At 31.6% G+C, this 14,055-nt stretch overlaps 3 protein-coding genes across 4 annotated transcripts in view; 1 reads left to right on the plus strand and 2 right to left on the minus strand.

Moving 5' to 3' along the window:
• The window catches only part of LOC134251912 (uncharacterized), a 154,251-nt gene that overhangs the window by 128,761 nt on the left and 11,435 nt on the right, over nt 1-14,055 (minus strand). The window lies entirely within an intron of this gene.
• LOC134251872 (protein FAM114A2-like) lies at nt 31-6,882 on the minus strand. 2 transcript variants are annotated; one of them, XM_062734293.1, is made up of 13 exons: nt 6,727-6,882; nt 5,279-6,054; nt 5,038-5,125; nt 4,443-4,577; nt 4,022-4,272; nt 3,518-3,767; nt 3,121-3,279; nt 2,738-2,835; nt 2,457-2,519; nt 1,811-1,950; nt 1,375-1,447; nt 581-631; nt 31-392 (listed from the first exon to the last, which is right to left on the minus strand). In XM_062734293.1, exons 2-13 carry the CDS (start codon nt 6,041-6,043, stop codon nt 303-305), a joined length of 2,163 nt encoding a protein of 720 aa, XP_062590277.1. In that variant the 5' UTR covers nt 6,044-6,054; nt 6,727-6,882; the 3' UTR covers nt 31-302. The 2 variants fall into 2 exon arrangements, with proteins under 2 accessions (XP_062590277.1, XP_062590278.1); XM_062734294.1 differs by lacking the exon at nt 6,727-6,882 and adding an exon at nt 6,190-6,462.
• Nucleotides 7,103-14,055, plus strand: part of LOC134251917 (zinc finger matrin-type protein 2-like) — a 49,192-nt gene continuing 42,239 nt past the window's right edge. Inside the window, exons 1-5 of the mRNA XM_062734339.1 lie at nt 7,103-7,182; nt 10,757-10,909; nt 12,248-12,318; nt 12,749-12,822; nt 12,994-13,092. Of these exons, the coding sequence (XP_062590323.1) occupies nt 7,165-7,182; nt 10,757-10,909; nt 12,248-12,318; nt 12,749-12,822; nt 12,994-13,092 (415 nt within the window). The 5' untranslated portion in view covers nt 7,103-7,164. The remainder of the gene's footprint in view (nt 7,183-10,756; nt 10,910-12,247; nt 12,319-12,748; nt 12,823-12,993; nt 13,093-14,055) is intronic.

Below are 14,055 nucleotides of genomic sequence, written 5' to 3' on the forward strand. Positions count from 1 at the left end.
GCTTCATAACTTTTGAGCATAACAATAATGTACACAATAATTTAATTCATTTATTCATAAATTAAATTTCTTTTACTTCAAAACATTATCACCAACTTCTGACAATACTAACTGCTCCAAGTTACACAAGTACATCCACTTTCAACTGCTTCCCTTTGTGGTGCAGGTTTCCTCTGCAGAATGTCTCTTGTTTTAATTTATTGCCCCTCCCCTTTCTGTTTCTTGCATTTTGACTGTTCACTTACTGTAGAATGTTACTTATTTTGCTCCCCCCATCCTCCCTCCCTCCCCCATTTTTTTGGCTACGTCAGTGACCTCTGTATGGCCGCTTGCTGTAAGCAGGGTAACAGGAGTTGTAGAGCGTCCTGAATGTACATGGTGCTGTTGGAGGCCTACAAAGAATTAAACCATTCTAATCTCTAAAGAAATTAACTCTTCATATGATTTTGAGTATAAATTATTGAGATTTGATCTGCAAAAATTGCAAAAAAATGAATCAAATCTGAAGTTTAATCCTCCTAAGTTGTCCAAATGTAAACATTTAACAAAATTATTTTTTATATGACATACATGTACATACCTCTAAGTATATGTTGGTTACCACTGATGTGAGGTCTGGATTCTCATTCTCCTACACGAAAAACAGCAATGTTCTCAGACATGATAAAAGAACTTTATTTATTTTTCAAAATAATGATGCATTGAAATGGCACTTTACAAGATAACCACTATCTGGCAAGACTGTAGGTCTACTGGTTTATATTTGATAAAGGAAGAGAAGAAAGTAGGACTGCACAATAGTATCAATATTCTGGTGTACTGCTGTTCTTTAACAAAATATTAGTTTTAATAAAATTGGACTAAAACATTACAGAACTAGAGTTTTATACACAGAATTTTTTTTGGCTACTTTGGCAAGAGTGGTCCTCAAAATCCAGAAATGATCTATTTTTATCTATATACTAATAAAGTTTAGTCTATTTATCTGTCAGATTTATTGAAATTGGAAAAAAATTAAACCAAAATCTCTAGCAAGACTGTAACTCTCCTGGTTCATATTTCACAAAGGAAAAATAAGTAGAAAGTGGATTTGAAACTTTGCAACAGCAATAATTTGAATAATCTTCTTTGATTAAGTCTGGAAAGATTAGATTAGACTAAAACTGTAGGAGGAGTAGCCTTTAAAATGAGTTACAATTTGAAGGTACATTGTAAATGTATTTTACAATTTTTTAAAAATAACATACAATGATGGACACCTTATCCTTGCATAACCTCTTACAGGCCTTACTAGTAAAAGCTTAAAATTAACTTTATCCACTCTCTTTTCTTCATTTAAAAAAACCGATTGAATACATACACATTGATACTTACATCTAATTTATTTAAGCAGTGACAAAACTTGGTAGCTATGATACCAACTTCAGTGCTCAAGACTTTAGCCAATCTGTAAATTGATAAACAATGATTGTAAAAATGTAGAGGTACATATACAATATTCCAAGTTTCATGTTGGCATACTATATGTCCCTTATTATGCATTTATTCTTAGTTTTATTTCAAATTCATGGAGATATCTATATAAATACAGAAAAGGACATTCAAAGATAATACAGAATGGTTTAAGCATTGCCTCTGTCAATCTTGTTATGAAGGGAGAACAAAATGCATATCTGCAATATGTGTACCATTTTCAGAAAACAAATAAGATGTATACAAAGGAGGAAATGCTTGTTATAAGAATGCAATTTTGACAGAGTAACTTGACAAACTTTACAACAATGTCTGCATTAAGCAAGAAAAGCCGTACCTCTCTAAGCTGTGGGCCCTGCTTTCACAGTGTTTGCCAGTGTCTCGCTGTAAGATTATCAGTTCACCAGCCTTATGGAACTGCTCCAAGGATTTCGAAGTAAACTCAGCTAAGGCCTGAATGGCAGCTTGATGAATTTCCTATTTAAAAAAGAAGCAAGATTCCTTTTCTACTCATTTGTATAAGAAATGCTGCATGATTTAGACTTTATATAAATTCCTCTTTCATTACTCAATCTTTCAGTCTGTTGTTAAATTTTATCTTCAATCACATACAGTAAAAATTCATCTATATAGTGTATACTTAAAATAATCTTAATTAAAGATCTAAACCTTTGGCAAAAGGATTACTTTTGATATACTACATAATACTGTAAATTGGGAAATCACAATGGTTTTAATTTTGGTATGTTCACAATTTATCATTTATCCACAAAATTAAACCTGTAGCGAATGTATCATTAATTTTTAAACATGTACAAGTATTAATGCTAATATGAATTTGAAATTTATTTCTTGCAGCGTGAAATTAAAACCATCGCGATTGGTACTTTTTGAAAGATTGTGGAATTTTAAAACCTTGAAATTAAAACGACTAATAGTATTTAGAATAATTCTGAAAGTAAGGGTAGGAAAAACAATATTACCTTGACTGATACGTCCTCTGAGGCAAAATATTTGCCAATAGTTTCCCGAATTTTTTCTTGGGTCTGCAAAAATTAGGAATTAAGAAAATAGAATTAATTTGTCCTTAGGTAAAGTGGAATTTACAAATGGAAATGGCAATTATAGAGACAAAGTGTATTTAAATCAGAAATTCCAACAAAATTATCATGCAAAGTTCTCTATTCATTTTAAATTATCTTGACCCTGAGAGACCAAAAGCTTAGTTTTTCTTTTCTCTGCATGAGAAGCTTACAAAGATTACCTTATTGAGTTTATCAGGAGTGGTCCCCAGATGAATTTCTGACAGATGCTCTGCTACTAACTTTCCAAATTCATGTTCTTTGTCTTCAGTATCATCATCTTTAATACATCAAATTATAATCTTGTTAAAGTCTTTTATATCAATGTCTTTATATTTGTCACCTTTCATGCATCAAATTAATTTTGGGGTTCAAGTCTTTCATAGTTAAGGTATCTTTTATATCTTCAAATTATCTTATGTGTTCATAATATACCCATATATTCCTATACATTGTGTATACATAAACTAAAAACACATCTTAAATGAAAGCATAAGACTTTCTACTTTTTTCCTTAAAGAAGCTACAACCTAATGATTATAAATATCTAAATTCTACTGCATACCATCATTTTCTTCTTGCATTCTTTCAAACACTTGCTTGATGCGGATCAGCTCGGCTTTAATGGAGTCCAGCTTATGATCTGACATATCCTCTAACAAAGAATGCACTGTCTTCTCACACATATTGGACAGCATCTCCAAGGCTTCCAGGTGGGCATAACCTACATGATAAAAAGGTCAGAAAATCATAAATTGTTAAGCTACTATAGATCAGTAGTATGATGCTGGAAAATATATTTAAAATTACAGCATCAAGAACATAATCTTAAATCAGCAATGTGCATGCAAACACCCTTACTACACATCGTAAAGTGTAAATTGATAAATAAATACATGTACATTCTCAAGATGCATAAATGTCTTAAATCCTAGCTGAACAATCCACAAGATATTTTGTACCTTGATCATCCTCAAACATGGCCTTAAAGTTAGTAAGTCTGGCCTCATCCTCCTCTTTCTTTTTTTCTATTTTATCTTCCTCCTCCTTCTGTGCCTCACGTAAAACCTGGGAGAGGCTGGGCTTATCATGCTTGTCAAATAAAAACTCTCTGGTCTTGCTTAGTCCAGGGTCATGATCTTTTATCACCTCAAATGTTTTCTTTCCTATTGTTTCCAACACATCCAGTCCCCCAGTTACCAAAGTCTTACTCTGCAAAAATGGGTCAATATTGTAGATATCAAAATTTTATTTTTTTTCAAATTTTTAAAAATTTCCTTTAAAATGGGTTACCTAATGTAGTCTTTGTGGTAAATAATATATGTATAACAAATTTAGCCCTTTCATTTGCTCAATCCATAGATATTGCCATCATGTATCATATTCTTTTTTTTAAAGTCAAAACATCTTTAGATCAACATTAAGAAAGGACTATATTTGTCTAATATCTTATGAGCGATGCTTACAGATTTCTGAACAATATTACTGGTATTCTGGACTGATTTCTGGACCATATTTGTTGTGTTGTGAACCACTGAAGAGAGGTTAGACAGATTAGACATGCCCCAGCCAGACCACCACCCACTCCCCCCACTGGCTGTACTGGTGGAAGACTCATTGGCTGTACTGGAGGAAGTGGCAGGTTCTTCTTGGGGCTTATCTTCCTTTACAGCAGTGGATTTCTCTGTTTTTCCAGTTTCCACAGGAGTTGATGTTTCTGAATTTAATACAATCTTTTATACGAGTATATTTTAATTATTAAAAACACTATTATGTTATCAAGGATATTTTAATGTGGTATTTTTGTACTACACTTACTACATGATAAAAATATTTTTGGCAACTTTAAGACTAAGACTCAATGTAAAATAAAGAAAAAAGAAATACCCTTCTGTCCTTCTAGTCTTTCCATTTTCACTGTTTCTGGAGGAGAGTTTGGTCCCTTTTCTTCCAGAATTTCCTCAACTGGTGGGGCTCCTAATGCTGTTTCCACACTATCCATTATCGTTGTAAATCCTTCACCTTTGAGTTAAAATATAAATTATTTCATTATTTCAAGTTATTGGCAAAGTTATACCGGTAGTTGATTTCTGGAGGAAATAAAGGAATCCAAGTTCAGAAACAGTGCAGAGGCTTTTAAAAATTCCCTGATCACAAAAATCAATTAGATATTAAAGTTCTTACATTTACAGAAAAAAGATGGGGTTTTTTTGTGTTCACTATCTTGCAAAGAAACAAAGAACCCATAATATAATCCTCCTTTAGGAGATCAGTTAAGTACCTAGGGTAATTACACATTAATTAAAAAAAAAATAATGCTAGTATATGCCTACTGTGTATAAAATAAGGAGTAGAGCCACTAAAAAAAATCTCAATTATAAAAGCTTTAACAAAGTTTAAGCAATCTTGTTTTATGCATGAAAATGATCAAGTATATTTTATTAACTAGCTGTGTATCATTAAGAAATAGCCTGCAGCTTACCCAGTTGGTTACTGAATGTTGATACAGAGGAAGATGCAACATTCATTAAGGATGATCCCCAATTTCCCCATGAACCCCAACTCTCAGACTAAAAGTAGAGACATGTGTTTTGTATTAATTAACTTAAGACAGGTAAAACTTATCAATGATAAAAAATCCTTTTTAAACAGAAGCATCAAATGTTTGATGAAATAATGCAAAATGATTTTTTTTATTCTAAAAGTTTGAATACTAGCCAAACCTTTTGCTTTGAGGGCTGTGTTAACCTGTCAAAAACTGATTTGGGTTCATGTTTTTCCTGTTCCGTCTTTTGACTCTCTTTACAAGCAGTTGGGTGTTCTTTTGACTTCATATCAGCTGTTGTCCCCTCCTCACTGACAATGTTTTCTTTTCTGCACTGCTCTGTATCACTCTTTTTATTAGTACCTTCTTCAAGCTCTGGAGATTTGTTTTCTTGTGGCACTCTTTTAGTAACAGGGGGTTCTGACAAGGTTAGTTTTTCCTTTATTTCTGAGCTTTCGATTTCTGACTCCTGCTCCTCTTGGGACAGATTTGTTGCCTCTGAATGTAAAGACTTATCCTTTTCAGGTACCTTCTCATCACGTGCAGATTTTGTTGAGGTACTTTCAGAATTTTTATCTGAATCTTTAACCACAGTTTTAGCTTGCTTTCCTTTTTTCTTTTTTCCCTTTCCTCCTTTAGATTTTTCTTCTTGTTTTGTAACTGGTGGAACCTCAGTCTTAACTGCCTCCTTTACTTTTGGAGCAGTAGTTTTTTTAGTGTCCTCTTTCTTTTCACTGTCCTTCAGTTTTGCTGTCTTTTCACTGTATTTTATTTTTGATGTCTTGTCTTCACTCTTTCCATCCCCTGCTGCTTTGTTGGCCTTACTGCCATCCTCTTTTGTCTTCACTTTCTCAGGGATTGGGCTTGGTTGGGTGGTAAGGGGAGGATCAGTCTCACCTTCATCGGCACTGGCAAATGCTGCATCATCTTCTGAGTCTGACATCTTCTTCTAAACTACAGAAATATAATAACTAACATCACATGTAATTTTAAGTACTTTTTCCCTCTTCAAGAAGACTGTGTTCTGTTTTGTGTCTGCATATCTTTGTTAAATCATAAATGAATATCGATAAAAGATATTAAAAATACCAGAATTGTGCACAATTAAGTTACAGATTTCTCTGTGGGTGACACTTTAGCACTTTAGTCTGTCAATTTTTTTTTTTCTTGGAACTAGTCTCTTGGTTGTCATCAGTGGTTAGGTCATAACCAAACCCTCGGAATTGAATTTACAACCCTGCATGGCAACTTAACAAGGACATTGTATGCAAGTAAAATGACTTCATGAAATCAGACTTATCATTCAAAAGGGTTCAGTAACTGCATGTATCTTTAACAACCACTTCAGCTGAAAACATATGGTGTATCCATTATAAACAAAACAAATTGTTAACACAAGTCATGTGATGTTAAATAAAATATTGATCTACAAGAATACATGGAAGTTAAGATACAACAGTTCTGATAATTACAGTACTATTACTATCAATTCAGTCACAAGTAATTAACAACAGGAAAGTTTAAAGTAAGAATTTTTGCAAAGAAAACATTGTCTTTATAAGAGGCTTTATCATGTCAACTTTTGCAGAATATGTTAATGAAGGTTACAAGATTTTTTCATTATACCACAGCTAAGTTTCCTTCTCCTCAGAGGTGTATAAAAATAATTCTGAAACTTGACACGTCAGTATTTCCACCAACTTCAAAGCAAAATAGTATTTCTATCAATGTTTTTCAGACACCTCAAGTATCTATAGTAAGGACCATCGAATGAAAACTTTGGGAAGAAGTAGATTGTAAAGAAGAAAGAAAGGTCAAGGTCGAAAGTTGTGAATAATTTATTCTTTGAATAAGTCATATACTTCATAAATGAAAAAGATTGTATTAAAATCAATTAAATTGATCTTTGATAATTATATAGTAAACTCATCAAAAAATAAGATCACACAGACTCTAATTAATTTGTTCAATTCTATTTATAAACGAGATGCTTTCAAGCGAATTTTAAGTACGACCTATCTTTGTCCAACAAAGGAAATTCGGGTCACTAAAATCAAAACAAAGATGGCAGGTGCTTACGAGGTTGTATGATGTAGATTTAAAATGAAGTATACACTGACAAATGTCGGAGATATTGAAAACTTTAAAGTCAACTAAGAAGTTTCATTTATATTTTAAATTGTTATAAGATGTATGGTAATGAGTTTCATTGAATAATGTATACACACTGATATATCGTCTCGTATCCTATTTTCGACCGTATTGTATTTTCGACCTATTTTCCTCAATCTGTTTCCCGTGCAGATACCATACGGTAGAACATTATTTTCGGTTGCTACTCTTGGAAAAATACTTTTCAAGCACAACTGTAGTGAAAATACCCAAAATAATTAATTCAACGGAATTCCCTCCGTGGTTTTAGTCCGATGTCAGAAATTATAGTCTTTTTACTAATGCACATTTTATCTGTTGATTAATCAAAGCCGTAATCGGTTAATTACAAAGATTTTTTCATGACATTTTCCCGAAAGAAAATTAAGATCTCTGTCAAAGAGACGCATGAAATATGGAAATGAATGGGTGGATCAAACAAATTTTTTTTCTCCCTTAGAAATGGGCACTTTCTTACAGATTTTTACTGAAAAATGCAACGTAATTTCATTGATTTCTTTTGGAAATGCACAGCTCCTGACAGTTGGGTTCAACCAACGAATAAATGTATTTGCAACTGAAATATCAAACTTGTTCAATGTTTTTTGAAAGACAGACAATCGTATTTTTATTGTTTGGAATATCCAACAGATATTTAAAGCCAATACTGTTTGGTCATTGATACTATATTTAGGTCGAAAACACAAGACGCTAATATTTTTGTAGGTAAAAATGCACCCTCCCCATATTATGGCATATAAATAAAATAAACACAAAACTGCAATTTGGGTTGTATAATTTTATTCATAGACACATATGCTAACATTTTAAGCCCATAGTTTTTCAGCTTCTATAAAGTTTGCAATAAATTAATAAATTACATCTACCGTAATTTCGGGATTATAGGTCGATGGGGTATATAGGTCGAAAGGCTCATTTTCAGCCTTAATTTTTGAAAAATCCTAAGATAGGACGAACTTACTATATAGGACGAGGCTTTGTTTCCCATTTTCTAAAGATTCTTACGCAGATACAACGTATCAGAACAGGTAAACCCCTAAACATTCGTGACATGAACGTATCAAGAAAATAAACACGTATTTTAATGAGTATAGCATTTAAATAAAGTTTTTAAAAAAAAAATGTAGTTAAAACTTCTTTAAATTGTGTTACTTATTTTTCTACTTGCCTGTTCAATTAGTTTCACACTGTTGTTAAATCAGATGCATAAATAACACGTAAATACGTTATTATTTTAACACAAGATGCTAAATAGACATTATTTTGGACGACAATTACTTTAAAACACGCAAATGCATTGAATGTATATATCAAGCAACAGTAAAGAATTGAAATCATATTAACACTCTATAGTTTAATTTATAAATTTAATTGAGAGTACATTCACAATTTGAATGTCAACATGAATTTCACGGCTTTGTTTGTTCAATGATGTGTAACAAATACCCTATAATGCACGTAAATAATCATGCCCCGCAGGCATTTAAACTATACACAGGTGTTATAACACCTTTGCGTACACAGTGTAAATCCCTTTATCTGTCAGACAGTTAAAAATTCTGTTAGAAGCCAATCTTTGTATCGGTATATTCAAGATAGTTCGTTTGACCAGTATACAAAATTAAAATTAAAAAAAACACAGTAAACTGCTTTTTTTTGGGTAATTAAATTTAGGAATTGAATGGCAACAAATTATTTCACTCACTTTACATTTAAATAAAGATAAGACAATAAAAAATATTTAATATACTACTTCAATTTATTTACTAATAAATAGTAAAAACACTACAGTTGTGATCGTGAAAAATTTCCGTATTTTAAATTTTGATACGGTTGCGGTTTTACTTTTAGTACACGATCGCGACTTCCTAACACCGCATGATGTTAATGGACAATTTATACGTTGAGGAATTATTTAATAGATGAAGCAATGTTGTTTTCCTTTGTCATCAACGGATAATTAATGGAATTTATTTTGTAAGAAAGCTATAGAATAAATATTTTATTGTTTACCGGGGCATTAATTTTTTTGCGAAAAATAATCAAAAAAGTTACGAAAGTGGCACAAATTTGCTTTGAAATTGACGTAAATTTTACTGATTAGGGGGCATTTTTCGTAAAATATAGGTCGAATTCTGTATATTGGGCGACCCCAGCGGTTCTGAGAAAAAAAGTATCGACCTATATTCCGTAAATTACGGTAAATAGGTCGAAAATATAATACGCCAGGATATTTAGTAGAAAACAAAATACTCATTTAGTGTCTTTATCATAAAATCGGTTTTGTGAAAAAATAACAAATAGTTTAACTTTAAGGAAAATTCATATAGACATCAGAATTTTTTAATCCCACTCCATTGCATTCACTTGCTGTGCACAACAGGCCTGTTTTATGCGTGTTCTACCTCAAAGTATAACATTGTAAATTCAAAGCCAAGGAAAATATGACCAATGAAAATTAATTTGTATCACCTTGCCTATGCATTGACAATCGTTGGACAACTTACCTAAGATTCCAATACACACACAAAAGTATATTAATCTCTGTTTAAAAACTGGCTGTAGAGTGCACTCACTAAAAACCAATATTAACACTTTATTCTTTGAATAAAAGGTCATTTAAAAGATAAGCTTCAATTTTATTCTTAGAATTTTTTATTTACACAATATATTTTCATGTTTTTAAACTGAGTAAATGGATAACTTAGAGTCATTTTAGATTACTCTTCCAGTAGGGCTGTGTATTGAGCCAAAATTTTCGACACGATACGATACAATATTTTTTAAAGCGATATGCGATATATTGGACTATAAAACAAGTCCATCAGAAAAGGCTTCTAAATCATTTTAATGCATGAATTTCATAACAATTAAGTGTTTTATTACCCATTTTTAAATTCTTGTCTCATTGTCATTACAAATCACACTTCAAATTAAAACTTTTAATGACAGTAAAAATTTAATGACAGAACATGTTCAAATAAAATTCTCTTTGTATTTTGTAATACTAATAAAAACTGTTATATCCTTACAAATTATATAATTATTGAACAGTTTTAATTCAAAAAAGTGAAATATAATCTTTGGGTGATTGAAATTCCCATGTTTTTAACAAAATTAGAAGAAAAACTGTCTGTCCAATACATATTGGAAGTTATTTTTCGATACGATATTATTCTTGAATATTGATACGTATCGATATATTGATACAGCCCTATCTTCCAGGGCTTGAATAAATATTATGGAATTTTACAGAAACTTAAATAAAATTTTAAACAAAGATGAGTTGTGTATATGCATTGTATCTCTTAATTTTCCAAAGTTCCAAACAATAATCTAAAAATTGAGGATGTTGACGTGCTAAATTGTTAATAATTCATTGCTATCTGCTGAAAAGTTAAAAAGAAAGCTTTGAATTGCTCTCTAGTACATACAAGAACATACATTTATTCCAATATTGAAAATGTTTTATTGTAATTTTTAGAAAAATCCAGGGGACCATAGACGTAAGTGGGATAAGGAAGAATATGAACGTCTTGCTCAGGAGAGGCTGGAGGAGGAGCAGAGAAAACTATTAGAAAAAGAACTGAGAGAGCCGCCCCAGAAAAGGGAGCTTCTCAAACCCAGAGAGTACAAGGTATTATTAATTTTGTTTCCAAACACTTCTTACTTCAATGTGTCATCTGAGTGATGCTTTCATCTCATCAGTCTCAGAGAATAGTAAGATCCAGGAAATATAAGCTGGCATTTATACAATCGCCCGAGACAAAGGCTGAAATCAGTTTTTCTGATGGAAGAAGGTTCATCTTTGTAGATGTATATCTCCATGGGTTATCTGTAAACTATTTTATACACTTTTCATTTTTTTCCCACAGGGCCAAATTCAAACAAAACATTTTCAAGTGAAATTTATTCAGACTAAAAGTCAACATTCTGTCAAGGGGAGATAATAAAAAAATTGTGAAAGTTTTATGATTCATTAAAAATATTAAGTACTTTTAGGTCCAAGGGAGAAGCTGTGGGAAATTTTTCTGATGTAGTGTTTTTTAGGGGTAAATTTAACTCAGTGTTGGATATTATTAACCAAGTACCTACTGCTACAGGGATTATTTTTCTAATATAGTCTTTATTTTAAAAATTTGTTCACATAATGGACCAGACCCTTTGAGGTAAAACACAATACGTGTTTTCCCTTTATTTCAAAGTAAAAGGTTAGAGATCAGTTGTTACAGGTATTGGGCTGAGGTTTATGAATAAAGTCTCTGTGGACCTTACAGCAAATTTTAATTTCAAAGCAGCATTTTTGTCAATTTAAGCGGTCAATTTTGCCGGTAGTCGGTTCTTAGGGAAAACACTGAAAACAGAGGATCAATATTTTACTTAAGAAATAAATTAATAAAATTAAAAAATGGAATATTTTAAGAACAATATAATTCACTTCTTTTCAAGAACCACTGGGACAACTTTTACCAACTGAAGGTTGGTATAAAGCAAGCATTATTGAAGACTTCTAAATTGTGATTTTTCCAAGTCTGTTGAACTGTCCAGAGGTGATAACAAAATCAGTAAGGCTTTCAAACAGGCTATTGCACTAAATTTGAAGTTAATACATACCTACAACCCCTGCACATGTTGTCTGGCCCCTAAATATTCATTAGCTGAAAATATTTTAAGAAACTTTCCTCATGTGACACACATGTGACAGACCTTTGCTTCAGAGTTTTAAAGCATCCTCCCAGTAGTGTAAATTAATTTTTGTTCAAATTAAGGCTATTGTTTTTAGGGTAGGACCACAAAAGCTATAAAATTTATTTTTACAAAAGTATGAAAGTTTTAGTGTAAGAAAAAATCATATGCTGAGTCACACCATCAGAGTGACTCAGGTGAATGTTGTTGCCCATTGGCCTCTGGTTATGAGTATAAAAACATTCAGTCAATAAGGAAATGCTGAACATACAATGCTTTTTTATTGTAGGTTGATTTAGATTCAAAACTTGGAAGGTCACAAGTGATAACAAAAACAACCCCAGCCTCACAACAGGGAGGGTAAGTCATGGACATATTAATTTTTTTTTCATTTAAGTCATCTGATAATGGGATGTATAAGCTTGACTTGTGTCATAAAATGAAATATTGTTACCAAATTCTCTACTTTCAGTAAAACTCCCATATGAGATTTTTAGCTCTACTGGTCAGAGACCAGAAGAGCTTATGCGATAGTATTGCATCCATCCGTCTGTCTGTCTGTAAACAGTTTTTCAAAATGCTACTACTCCTACAGTTTTTGTTTAATTTCAATATTACTTGGTACACAAGTAGACTACACTAAGATACATAATTCTGTGTATCAATTTTTGATTTTGATGAACGGTGTTGCTGTGGTTACTAAAAAATAGAAATTTCTGTGATATTCTTTCAAAATGCTACTCCTCCTACAGTTCTGGTTATTAACACATTTTATTGGTCTGTTTTATAGGTACTACTGCAATGTCTGTGATTGTGTTGTTAAAGACTCAATCAACTTCTTGGACCACATCAATGGGAAAAAACGTAAATATACCCAGAACAATCTATTTACCATCATCTTAGTATTATATGATAAATATAAAATTTTTCCTTTTGTAAATACTCTCTGATAATTTGTTTGTTTAAATTGCAATATACAAATGCTATTTCAAAAAAAAATTAGTCACTAATTTATTCAAATTATTTCATATACAGATCAAAGAAATTTGGGAATGTCCATGAAAATAGAAAGATCATCTTTAGATCAAGTGAAGAAAAGGTTTGAAATACTATTGAAGAAATTTGATGTTGAATGTGTTTAATGATTGATGCATCATTGTTTAAACCGTTTGAAAGATATGAAAGTGGATAACATAGGGAGGCGTCTAAATGTAACCGTCGGTGGAGGTTATGACAAACAGTTTTACTAACAAGGGTCTGTCATTTTGTCCAATGCCATGTTAAGGGTCCATTAACAGTAAAATGATATATGCTTGATTTTTAACAGTAAGAACACAAAAGCCTACATAACAAGAGATAACTGACAGAAAAAGGAAAGTGAGTCACTAAATGAATTGTTTCTGACATGGCTGCGGTGGTGTGGTCATTCAGGATTTGGCGTGATATATGTTTAAAAAAATGAACAAAGTTTAATCACAAGTTAAATTAGACTTGATCCAAAATTCCCAGACAACTGTTATATAACTACTTTTACTTCAGTTCAGTCATTGCAATTACGGCATTGGAAATAACACAATTTATAAAAGAGGAAAATGCCGATGTGTTAAATTGATCTTTGTAGAACATTTTAAATAATACATGTAATTCACAAGATTTTTAAGAATTTTATTAATGAGAAACAATCTCAAGATATGTTCATTTATTCAAAATAAATTTTTTACTGATCATTGTGAAACTAAATGTACACATATTAAATACTGAAAATAAATGACTTACATGTATTAATCATTGTGAAAGTAAATTTTGTAAACTCAAAAAAAAAGTTTGTTTTTTACTGATTTAACATTATATGACTTGTGGATGCATGTTTAAATTATTATGTGATTGCTTGTTAAATTAATGAAAATTTGATGCCAAGAATACCAAAGTTAAAAAATATGTCCATTCTTGCCTCTCTCAGAAAAAGTAACATTTTAATAAACTTTCATTACATAATTATACAATTTTATTGCAGGTCACCTGAGTAAACTCAGGTGACCTATTGGTAACTGTGCTGCTCACTTTTGGGCTATCCTGTACATGTCGTTCGTCGTGCGA

The sequence above is a fragment of the Saccostrea cucullata genome, unplaced genomic scaffold, assembly GCF_032062105.1.
Source record: "Saccostrea cucullata isolate Sc308-1 unplaced genomic scaffold, CSIRO_AGI_Scuc_v1 ctg599, whole genome shotgun sequence".
Taxonomy (NCBI): domain Eukaryota; kingdom Metazoa; phylum Mollusca; class Bivalvia; order Ostreida; family Ostreidae; genus Saccostrea; species Saccostrea cuccullata.